Source organism: Phoenix dactylifera, chromosome 8, assembly GCF_051530095.1.
Source record: "Phoenix dactylifera cultivar Ajwa chromosome 8, Ajwa_hap1_PhDact_Kaust_v1.1, whole genome shotgun sequence".
Lineage (NCBI taxonomy): Eukaryota > Viridiplantae > Streptophyta > Magnoliopsida > Arecales > Arecaceae > Phoenix > Phoenix dactylifera.
Genome location: NC_143197.1, coordinates 5,758,255 through 5,770,557, shown reverse-complemented (window position 1 = coordinate 5,770,557; position 12,303 = coordinate 5,758,255). Strand labels below are relative to the sequence as shown.

The following is a 12,303-nucleotide window of genomic DNA, read 5'->3' as shown; positions in this document are numbered from 1 at the left end:
ATTTGTGAATCCTCATTTGCTAAACATTTCCATCAATAGCAACGCATGACAAAAGCATCATGTCTTACCTCACATATGTAGAATCAAATTTGTGAACCCTCATTTGTTAAACATGTCCGTCAATAGCAACGCGTGACAGAGTAATGCCTCCTTATGAACAACAAAGTAAAATACATGACAGGGCAGTGCAAGGCTAACTTGCATTTGATAGGCCCATTTATAAAGCCATAATAGTAAGCAGGAGATCGCCTAAAACCGGTGCAAATGCCCCTGCTTGTTTAATTTCTTATGTCCATGTTTAGCTGAAGGTTAACCAGCATATTTAGGATGGTATCCAGTGAAATCAGACAAATATCGCAAATGTGAAATACAAATTTGAATAAAATAACTAACAGCTATTCATTTATAGTGTGTGAATACACTCTGAACACGCACTCTCTCTTAGACATGAACTAACCTTATACGAAACCATGTTAATGTTCTGAAGGAAATCATTGAGATAGTTAAGATATTGCATTTACAGAAGAAAGCATAACAAAATAAGCGGGGACTATAGAAAAATAATAAAAACAGAGAAAAAGTGGATGCAGAAAAACAATTTCCTCAAACCAGACCTGGCCTCTACACCTGGCTGAGGGGAATTGTTTGATGGCAACCTATCTCCGCCATGACTTGGAGCAATGCTGGGCATTATCGAGGCTTTGTCTCACTTGATTTGCTGCTCCTAAACGTTGAGAGAGAGAAGAATGACCTCGAAGCTGGAAGTAAAGATAAAGGGGGATAGTGGGGCGATTACATTAAGGAATGAAGCTGCAGCCAATATTAATGCAATCAAGAACAATTATACAGGCCCAAGGCAACCTAACTTACCCTTGGTTGACGTGGCTGTCACTGGAACATGCCCTTCCCGCAACTTGTCAGAACTGAGAGATATGAGACTGCTTGTACTTGATTGAGCTGACAGAACATTATCCACGTATTAAAAAGCAATAAATGCAATAAACTAGCAAATGGTTAGTATAGCACTAGTTCAACATGTTTCTTGATTTATGGTTTGCATGAGTGAAAGTATCCACTTAACTATTGCTTTTAATCAAAGGCACCACTTAAAGTTGGATGGACATCATTAGTTCGCAACAAATTGCTCTCTTGCAAGTTGAGTTAACCAGCTGACTTCAACAGATTAGGGTTATGAATTCATAATACCAAAAACTTGTATATGTTCATAATTATTCAATTATTTTCTTCCATAATAATAGGAAACATAGAGAATGCAGCTAATAATTTCTGGGATATCTCTTCCATTATAACACAAATAACTTGAGCTGCCTGTCCATGAGCCACTGAGCCACCCTTCCAATGAGGTTTATGGTTCACATATCCTTTACAAAATAAAGCCCACTTGCTTCAGTTCTCTATCTTCAAGAGAAAATGGGATTGTAAGCAAAGAAAAGGGTAACTTAAGGGAAAGAGGAAAGGGAGAGAAAAATAGGAGTGCACTTTCAATTAAAGGAAAAAAATCGCAAATTAGATGTTAAAACGGCCACTAGTTTTATTGTCAGGTGGATCACAAGTTCTCCTCGCTAGTTTTAGGAAAGGAAAATACGATCTCAGTGCATTCTGACAAGTAGTTTTTCGTCTCAAGGAAAAGAACGCACCATCTGGTCTTTATAGGAGCACGTATTTCAAGTTAAATATTTTAAAATGCCTAACAGCAAGAGAATAAGACAACATTCTTGCAGTCTCAGCCTCTATGTTTTGAGGCAAGTCTATTTGCCGATTGAAATAAAATAGAGATGTGTCCTATGGAAATCAAGTATACCTGATAAGATATCATGCATCCCACGGAAATCTGCAGCTCTTTTGCTAGAATTTGCACCAGCTTTCCTCGATAGGGAATCCAAGTTCCTCTTATTTGCAGCTTTAGATTCTTCTGAATCATCCTCTCCTTCAGAGAAGACCGATGGGCTTCCCCAACCAGTCACATTTGCTTCCCCTTTACTCTTTCGAGCAAATTTTAGGAGCCGCTTCAACCCCTTGGGAGCATCTTTTTGATAGACAAGGGCAGGAGGGTTTTCAGCATTTCCCCATTCAATGATCTCAGGTTCACTACTGTCAGCTTGCAGCATTTGTGATAGTGAATGACGGACCCGGGGGCTTGATGATGTTGCTGGTGCAAGCCCAGGTGAGACACTGATTTCTGACGTGTCATTGTCACATGAAGCCGAAATTTTCTGATGCTCTACTTCCACCCACGCAGTTGATGAGATGCCCATATCCTCATCTTGTTGAATCTCAGGAACAGGAGGTTCTACTGGGTTCTGGAAGCCATTGTCCACCACAGCTAATATCCGGTCTGAGTTTTCTGTTTTTTCAAGATTCAAATCATTATCAAGTGAATTTTCTAAATTTGCATCAACATCATTTGCTGGTTGGGCAAGATCAAGATCAACCTCTAGTACCTTAGTGGTTGATTCATCTGTCACAGGAGCAGACTCCTTTTCTTCAATTTGAGTAAGATTTCCACTGTTTTTGGCAGAATCATCTGATTGAGAAACTCTAGTCTTGGCTATTGCAGAGCCAGTACCAGGGCCAATTCCAGTTCCTTTTCTCAAGAAGGGTTTTGACTCTAGAGGTACCACGCTACTTTTCTTTGTAACCTTGTTGTAGAAACTCGGTTTGGCTGATACAGCACCAGAGTCATCTCCAGTAGCTGCTAGGCTTTTGGTTGTTGTGACTTTGCTAGCTTTTGTCATTGCTTTCTTCTTCTCTTGTTGACTTTTCATAATTGGTTTGGCCTCAGTTGGGGATCCCTTCCTGCCTTTCTGTACAGGTCTTTCCATCCTGGAGCTTGGTTGAGTCTGCAGAGGTGTTGACTGGGGCTTTCTGCGGTTTGGCGTGGCAGTACTGGAAGTCATCCCAGGGGAGGTTTTAGTAGGTTGTGCTCCATTAGCTTTCAGTGAAGGTCCAGATGACGATGAGCTACGTGAAGCCAGCAAGGGTGATGATTTTGGTGAAGCTTTTCTTGGACCTGCTGATTTTGAAACTTCTTTCTTGCCTAACACAGGTGGAGACGAATTTCTTCGTAGCCTCTGCGAATAACTTGGTGAATCATGTTTCCCTGTGATGCCACCAGCTTTCGAGGCCATTACTGCTTTGCTCTGTTCTAGGGTTTCCTGCATCACTTTAAATTGAGCTTCCTTTGCTGCACGCTTTCCAGCATTTTCAGCTCGAAGTTTTTCATCTCTTTTCTCCTTGTACTGACTATAGAAGCCCCCTCTCTGCTCACAGGCAGCATCTTGGTATCCACCAGAACTAGTAGTATCATCCTGGTATTTTCCAGGCTTGCTCTCCATCATTTTCTTCAACAACTGATTAAGCTCCGCTTCTTTCTGTCGATTCCATTCAGCAGAGGCCACTGCTCGGTCACAAATTTCCTCATCTTGGGATTTTACTAGCTCAGCAGAATCATTCATTGGAGGGGATGCCATCTTCACCACTTCTAATGATTCACCATCCTGAGTGTTTTCATCTGGACCCAACCTTGCTGGAGAATTTATGTCAGCTTTCACTTCAGTCAATTTCTTTTCCTCTGTCTCAGGAGCTACATCAGTGGAAGTGTCTTGAGATCCAGCATCTGTGGCACTTTGCTGCGAGCTATGGTTGAAGGAATCACCCGCACCTGCACTCCACCTTCTTAACACAGACTTATTAGTACTAATAGATATTTCAGAAGCTCTCCTTCTCTGGATATCCGAATTATGATCTTTCTGTTTGCTCTCAAAGAGATTGATAGCATCTTGAACACTCATGCTTCTTACTGTGTTGTCAGCTTTCTTCTGTGTCTGGTCAGATTCATCTCCGCTGGTGTTCCCATCAGCAGCCCTGTTGAATGGAATTCTTTCCCTGGCAGGAAAATAACTAAGGCTCTTAATGGTAAGTGCAGAAGATCTCCGAGATCCAGATCTTCCTATTTGGATTCGTCGCATTGGGGAGGCAGACCTCCTAGGTGATGCAGATCTTATAAGAGGCCTGCTTCTTTCAGCACAAGTCTGGTCTTTATCACTTGAGTCAGAGGACTCCTCACTTTCTGTTGAGCTTTGACGCTCAGCTTGTGCAATTTTTGCTGGGAAGGCAGCATCATTGAAAGGTTTTGTTATATTGATTTGTTGGCCTGGCTGACAAATCGCTTCAGTAGTATCTTCAGAGTTGTTCTTTGTGTCTTCTGAACATGCCTGTTCAACTGCAGGTTCTGCCAGTTCGTCCTTTGGAATCAGAGCCAAAAACTTCAACAAGGAATTCCTGATTACCACAGAAAATAGAGGATCAACTTGGTTGACCCAGGAAAATAAATTCAAGAACAGTAAGAAAAGTTGCCAGCAATAAAAAAAGATGTTAGGCACCCAAAACTGAAGAACCAACATAAACAGCAGTGCAATGTTTTAAGTGACCATTAAATTAGTGGAAAGGTCAAAATATCAAATTAATTTAGTCAAACCTTGAAACCGTGATGAGAATTAAGAGGAAAACTCAACTTGGTCATCAGGCCAAATCAGTTAAACCTAGATCCAGATGGACTGTAGGTAAAATATGCAACAAACTTTTGACAGCATACCTCAAATCAACTGCTCCAAAATGGTGAGCAAACGCCTCTATATCAGATATCTGTTTAGTGGACAAGGTGGTTCCTGCAGCTCGGTTCAAAGAAGCTGCCAGCTCTTCTTTTAGTACTGTGAGCCTTAAGTTGATTGCCCGCAACAATTCGTTCCTGAAAGTGTCCATTTTAGTAGCTAAGTTAAGATTACGCCCAGAACAGCATCCAATAAAAGTAGGAAAAACTAGAGAACTTACTTTGTGGCATCTGATGACACTGTTTCAACATTTATCTGTGGATGGATTCAAAAACAAGCTTTTAGTAACCAGATACTAATTTTCTGTGACATAGAAGTAACAGTAACTAAACCAAATATAGCAGTATGGAGAAAGGGAATTACTTTGTGGGTTAATCCCCCATCATTCAAGCAGCCACCTGCCAGGATAAAAGAAAATGACATTTTGAGAAGCTAAATGAAAAACTAGCAAACATGACCTAAAGCACTAGAAAATGAGAATGCAAAGCATGACAAAACAAGGTATCTCACAATGCTAAACCTATGTGGCAGTATACAGATAGTTATTATGTAGGCTATATCATGCATAACGTTTTGCAGTTCAACCATTAACCAAAGTCAGATCACGAACATAAAATAAAGAAGGGGAAGGCAAATGTCAAAAATTTTGTCTAATTGTTAGAAAAACAAAAGCATGAATTTACCCAATCAATCTTGACAACAATTTTAGGAATATTTTCTGCTTTTTAAAACAGAAAAAATGGCAGTTCAAAATGTACTAAATGTTCTAAGAAAAGGTGAAAACAAGGAACTTGGATTAAATTTTATAAACAATTCCGATAAAGTTTTCTGTGGCAATGAGAATGAAGATTAAATGTGATCAAAATTAAATGAGCTGGCTCGAGCTTAACTGAGCTGGAAAGTAAGCCGAGATCTAGTGCAGCTCATCTGAGCCAAGCTCAAGCTGGCTCATGAACAGCTCACTCTGTTTGACAGCCCTACATGGCAAACTTTTCAGAATCCAGTAAGACACATTGTTGTGCATCTTTTTTTAATTCTCAATCAAATATATTCTGCTGGTTGCCTCAGCAATGGTCATCCTTTTATGTACTCGCAGTCTTGCACTAATGAGGTACTTGGAACTACCCAAGAACTTGTATCTAAATATTTCTTGGATGTAAACCTTATGCAGCTTTTGTTTTCTCAAAGCACTCTCTCTCTCTCTCTCTCTTGACCCTGAAACAACAAAGACATGCAAAAGAAAACCAGAAAAAGAAAATTTATGCATGTTTACTAATAACAACCAAGCTTTCCAATGATACAGGTGAAAGAAAATTGCAGAGTTCCAATATAAATAGCTTTTGGAAACCAGTTGCTATGGTTGGCAAATTTGCTAGCCATGCACCTCAGTCAAACAGTATCATGATTATATATATGCCAATGGTGTAACCAAAATTAGTTCAAAGAGTCCCCTCAGAAGATACCTGCTGTTCTACTTCCAGAATGATCCGGATGATCCTGATAAAGGGACATATGTTGAGCTTCACCAATTGATATTTGATAAAAGGGGGAAAAAAAGAAAGGTCCAAAACAGAAAAACATCATTACCTGGATATAAAGAGAGAGATGAAACCTTTTAGTATCCTCCAATTGGGACATCTCATTTTCAATTTCCTTGACAGATTTTAACACCTCAGGCGACTTGACAATATGCAAGAATCTGAAAAACAAAAGTGCCTACAATCAACGTGACTACAAATGGGTGTCTTACTCCATATCAACATAAATACCTTGCTATAGTAGACTTGGTGAACCAAGATGAGCTTTTAAGGCTTTCGACCAGTTGTAATTGGAAGCTCTGACTGGAAGACTTAAATTGACATCGTTTTGCTTCTGGTAAATGCAATGCTAGCTGATCCAGAGGACCAGAAGCTAGTTTTTCTGTTTTGCCCTTGCTGCAAACAAGTGCCCCATATCTGCAGCATGGAATAAAAAGAATTTAAAAAATATAAGCAAACTCATAATCCAGGTAAATATAAGGTGGTAGTGAAATCTAAAGTAAATCATAAAAATGACAAGTCTTGTTAATATAATCTTGGGTTTAGCCACAGTTTTCTTGATGATGATCATCAAAAAGTTGCTTACTACAAAATCAAACTCTTTTTCTTGTGATGTATGCATATGCTTTTTCAAGTAATTGGTTAAATTCAATTAAGAAATGGGAAAGGGGTAACCAGGAAATATATGGGGTAATATAGTTAGCCATGTATCACCTCTTTTTGTCTGATGATATCTGGAAGGCAGCATAATCCAGCACTGTATTTGCACGTATCTCTCCCTCCATCTTGTTATGTTGTTATTTGCACTTTCCTCTTGGTGTTCTAAAGGAGTTTCGCCTCAGAGAATGACTTTACAGACATCAGAAATGTGCCTATCTCCAGCAGTTTCCATGAAGGCAGCCCCAGTAAAACTGTGAGCATCAACAGCATAAGCTGCAATAAATCTGCAGTGACCTACCAGTAGTAATAACCATTTGCCAGATGTCAAATATAGAAAGAAAACTTCAAATAGATACAAGCAGGTTAAAGATAAAAATGCTGCTAGAAAAAACAAGTAATTATCTCCTGATATATCTAAACTATACTAAAACCCAATACACTATCCCCAATTTATTCAATGCCTCACAGAACTAGCGCAGCCAAATAAAACATGAATCCCTCCTATCCCTCCTACACATAGCATCCATGTTACACCATCCAAGCGAACACTTTCAAAAACTGCATTTGCATCAAAATAGTCTTTCACCATACACTGTCAATTAATAGTAAAATCCATTATGAGAGAGAGTGTGTGTGAGAGACAGAGAGAGTAAAACATATGGCCTTAAATGCTCTAATGTAAAATAAGCATTAATGCCCTCAACTATGTTTTAAGTTAGAACAAAGTTGTTAGGACTAGTGCAATTTGAAAGGAAAAAAGAAACCAAAAAATGTACTTCAATTCCACCTTAAAAATCAAGCGCGCAACACATTGAACTAACCACCTCATTCAAAATTATGATGTTAAGTACCCTTGCAATGAAGCTTGGTACCATCGATTCTAGCTCAAGTTTATCATCTAAGAAAAAAAGCAGAGAAATAAAGAAAAATTCAGTTCACAAAAACCACATATCAGGCTAATTTGAAAAAAGAAAGAAGAATCTTCATTAGCACCGCGAGCGAAACCCCTCCTATGCAGTTCAAACCATCATACCCAAGAAAAGTGCTCTAAAACACTCTCGAATAAAGCAAGAATCCCAGATCAACCTATTTAACTAAGATTTCTTTAAGCTATGAAGGAAAGCCCCATCGAATCTTAAATTGTCGCAAATGAAACATCATTTCGGAACAATACAGTTAAAGAAAAAGAATTGGTTCCTCACAGGCAAGACAGACGATCAGACCTTCAAATTCTAAGCCAAGCGCGAAGCTTCAGATCTCCCACATCTCAGGCCATATTAACTCTCAACTACGGCACACAATTTGAAAAGCAAATATCTAATTTCATCCAACCACACATTTCAAACTCTCGCAACACAAGAAACCTTCAAAGCAGCATTATTCAAACCCAAATCAACCACCAAAACCCACCATAAAATAGGTGAAAACTTCAAACTTTTATCCCAAAAACGACGTGTCAATCTTACAAGAAGCTCCGAAGGGACCTACCCTTCCCAAATCCCCAGACATCAAGCTAAAAGCTCCTACCCACACCAAAGAACTCATACATCTCCAACTTCCTGAACCCTCTACACTCGAATCCCCACCAGGATCGCCCTCAAAACAAGCACATAACAACAAAAAACCAGCAAAAGCACAGAAAATCCGCAGATCCGACATACATTGCCCGATTAGCACATGCACTCAGAACCACGATCAGATCTTCACTCCGAGAGAGAGCCCCTTTGCTCTACTCCATTCAAATTCCCGCGATCTCGAAGAAAAGAATCAAGCAAAAGAGATCACAAAACCCTGGAAGGAGAAACGCGAGGATTACCAGATCTAAATCCAAGAAGAAACCCTAGCAACGGAATAAAATAAGCCGCTGGCAGGCGAAAAAGCAAGCGAGGGAATGAGGGAGGGAGGAGGAAAGCGAGGAGAGTACGAGCGAGAGTATATAGGCAGCGCGAGCCGGATGACGCGTTTGCCACTACATCTTAAAAAATTAACGATTATACCACTGGGCGCAGCGCTGAGGGACGTTGTTAAACGCCTAGCGCTACGTCGGTCGGGATGTTCTTTTGGATGACGAAAATGCCCCTATGAAGATTCCGTTTTCTTTCCACCGTAACGTCGTTGTCACGTGACGGCAGGCGCTGCGAGGGATGCCGTAGAGATTCGGGGACCGCCTTGGGGTCCGCAGCTGCTCCAGGTTTGGGAGGATGCTTTCGCAAAAGTCGGCAAAAGAGACCGGAGAGACATCAGGGCGATAATCGAATGGAGTTTTTACGTTTAGGACCCATTAGAACAGAAGCTGGTTTTAATAGTTGGAATTTGGGACTTGATTAGAACATAGATTGTTAGTTGGTTGTTGCACTAATATTGTAGTTTAGGCTCAAGAGTAAAGATGGTAGGTATCAAGCCAAGTTATTTATTTTTTTGAAATTTGAGATAAAAGGAATGAGTTCCGCTTATGCTTTATTTACCGAGATTTCAACTTTTAGGAATGTCTCTGCTCAAAAATCAAACCCTTTCTTTTGCATCATTTTAGAATATTTAGATCGAGTTCTTCTCCCAGGCGCTTTTAGAATACCGATCCCCTTTTTCCTTGAGAATGGATGTATTTAGTCAAGATACATAACTAAATTTATATATATTTGAATCAAAAGGTAAATAAATAATTCAAATGCATTGATCATTAAAAAGCCGATCTGTAATTATCATTGAATGAAAAATATTAGTTGTGAACATAAACATAGCATTAATTGTATCATGGTAAGTCCCAAATGTTAGATACATCCATGTTAATTTTAGTACAAGGCATGTGTATAACTTGAAAAATGGAATGGGTAATTACATCCATACGTTATTGAGCATTGTTAATTAAACTAGGTGGTCAAGCAAAGAATCATTTAATCATTTGTGATGTCTTTCGTGCTCTATTTGCAAAAATGCTTCATTAAGGGGTGCACCCTTGAGATATAGTTTTTTTTTTATTATAATTTTTAACAATATAATGAGCTACAAGAAAGCATAATTTGATTCTTGCAATGGAACATGACACGGGCAAAAGATTACAAGAAGGAAGCTTTTAATACCTCCATTTGAGCAAAATAGATTTTTTTTAAAACTTTTTCCTGGATAGTTGAAGCATAAAGGCCTTCTGAGTGGAGATAAGATGGAGAATATTGATGAGGGACTTTAGCTTCAAAATAGATAATTTGACGAGGGATTTTAGCTTTCATATCTAACCAGAACTTTAAAATTGGAACACCGCAATCAGAGTGAAATTTCTAGCGCCACGTAAGCAGCTCAGTCTCCACGACGTGGGAGATTTCGGTTGACAACGTAAATTTACTCAAAACACGACGGCGACAGCTAGGAGACGATCGGACGGAAGATTATTAGAGCCACGTGGCTTAAACTGTAAACACACCGGCAGTGGACGGTGCCTAGTTAATGCAACCAGAGAGCCACGGACACGTGTCGGTACGCGAGTGGGGGTCCCCACGAGGAAAAATCGAAGTTGGCCTAGTTAAGTTGCACCTGGATCTCGTGACGTCCAGTACGAACTGATCAAGACCGTTGAATCGGTGGACCCCAGCACGATCAACGGTCAGAGGCCCAAGTTATCGATTCCTCATTGACCAATGCCATGGCGTTGCTTTCCAGCCTGTTCCCACGACGGCCCCCACGATGCGACCTCTTGTCTCTTGAAGGCCACGTGATTTCCACGTGCGCTGTCTCTCCGGAGGCAGGAGTACGCCTAAATTAAAGGGGCATTTTGGTCATTACAACTGGACCGGTGGAGGCGCTTCGCCCGAGGGGGGCATTTTGGGAACAGCGGATCGAAATGGGGGTGTAGTCCCGGAATCAGCGTGGCGTCAGCTCCCCAAAACACACGGCCTTGAATTCTGCTCATTCTTCCAATAATGTCCCAACGGTGGGAAACTGACTCTTGCCTTATCGCCAATCAGGTCAAAAATTTAACAATTTAAATTTAATTTATTTATTAAATAAATTTAAATTTGATTTATTTATTGAATAAATAATTATACAACCTATCTATTAAATACGTAAAACCAAATTAAACGTGTTAAATAGATTTCTAACGAATTAAATAAATTTAAATAAATTAAATGAGCCGAGTTAAGCAGGTTGGAAATAAATTAAATAGATTTCAAATAGGTTAAACAGATTGATCGGATTAGATTATAATTTGACTTAATTATTAAATGAATTAAATATATCAGAAGTTTAAATCTAAATCTAATATATTGAATAAATACATTTAAATGAGTTGAATTATTTACGGTCTAAATCTATTTATGACAAAACTAAATTTATTTAAAGTAGATCGTTTGTAGATTAGATTGACAAATTGGGTCATAGATTGCTGCCCTTAATCAAAAGTTTATTTGGAGAAGGATACTAGATTAGGCTTGATATTGGTAGCTGGGGGATGCACGTTGATGGTTCCACAGTAGAAAAGCATGGTGATCTGACGGTTGGGAAGTTAGATACACGTATGGTTTTTCTTTCATTTTAGCTGGGAGGGATATTGCTAAAATAGATAGGGTAACATTTTTAGAGTGCTCGGGTTGACTGCTTTATTACACTTGGCGTTTCCGCAGCACAACGGTAAGAAGATATGCGATATCTTAATCTTGCACTGTTGTGCATAGGTCCTCAATTCTCACTTCTCATATTTAAGATAGTGTTTTTTAATATGATTACTTCCATTTTATACATAATTATATTTAAAATTATATAATGTTTATAAAGTTGTAAGAAGGTAAATGTGAAGCTTGCATAATTATGAGATTACTTTTTCATGATCTAGAGATTATGGATTTAAAATATGAAAACAATCTTTCTATAAATAAGATAAGATTGCATACATCCCACTCGTCTCATATTTGCAAAGATGAAAACCTAATGCCCTAAAAAATGGGCTAAAGATTAAATAATGATAACCATCAAAAATGGTAAGAATATACTTTTGAATATGCAAAGGTTCTCCAATCAAAGAGATGGATATCTGGCATCTTCATTTCTTGTCACACCCTTAAATCTCGTAGTACAAATGGTATAGAAATGGGCCTAGGAAGAAATTATATCCTACATATGGTGGGAGCTATATGGCCGTGCACACCACCGATTACAATCGCTCTGTTTTAAAGATCCTATTCATTAAGTATTTATCTCAATGTACTACTATAAAAACGAGCGGTGTGTATGGGGGGGCATTTATGTAAAAACCGAAACATTGATTGGCGTACAGGGGAGGCAACCGACATGTATTGGTTAGCAGGGAAATGGAAAGGGAGGCTTGGCTTGGCTTCCAATATACTTCCAAAGGAGGGTGGAAAAGGATAACAAATGGATCCAAAACCATTATGATTCCTTCTCGCTAAACTAGGTAGGCCGGGGGGGGGGGGGGGGGGGGGGGGGGGGGGGGACGGGATTGGGTGGTCGATGTGGTGCACCCGGTT

The 12,303-nt window shown here is 39.4% G+C and overlaps 1 protein-coding gene across 4 annotated transcripts; it reads right to left on the bottom strand.

Annotated features, from left to right (window-relative positions):
• Positions 1–374: 374 nt before the first annotated feature.
• LOC103702175 (uncharacterized) lies at positions 375–8,824 on the bottom strand. 4 transcript variants are annotated; one of them, XM_008784501.6, is made up of 11 exons: positions 8,646–8,824; positions 6,884–7,123; positions 6,401–6,586; positions 6,219–6,330; positions 6,095–6,128; positions 4,995–5,029; positions 4,852–4,886; positions 4,616–4,768; positions 1,823–4,302; positions 871–957; positions 375–758 (listed from the first exon to the last, which is right to left on the bottom strand). In XM_008784501.6, the coding sequence occupies exons 2-11, from the start codon at positions 6,952–6,954 to the stop codon at positions 691–693; spliced, it is 3,261 nt and encodes a 1,086-aa protein (XP_008782723.3). In that variant the 5' UTR covers positions 6,955–7,123; positions 8,646–8,824; the 3' UTR covers positions 375–690. The 4 variants fall into 4 exon arrangements, with proteins under 4 accessions (XP_008782723.3, XP_089780843.1, XP_008782721.3 ...); XM_089924717.1 differs by having other exon boundaries at positions 375–724; XM_008784499.6 differs by having other exon boundaries at positions 8,491–8,738.
• Between the last annotated feature and the right edge of the window lie 3,479 nt (positions 8,825–12,303).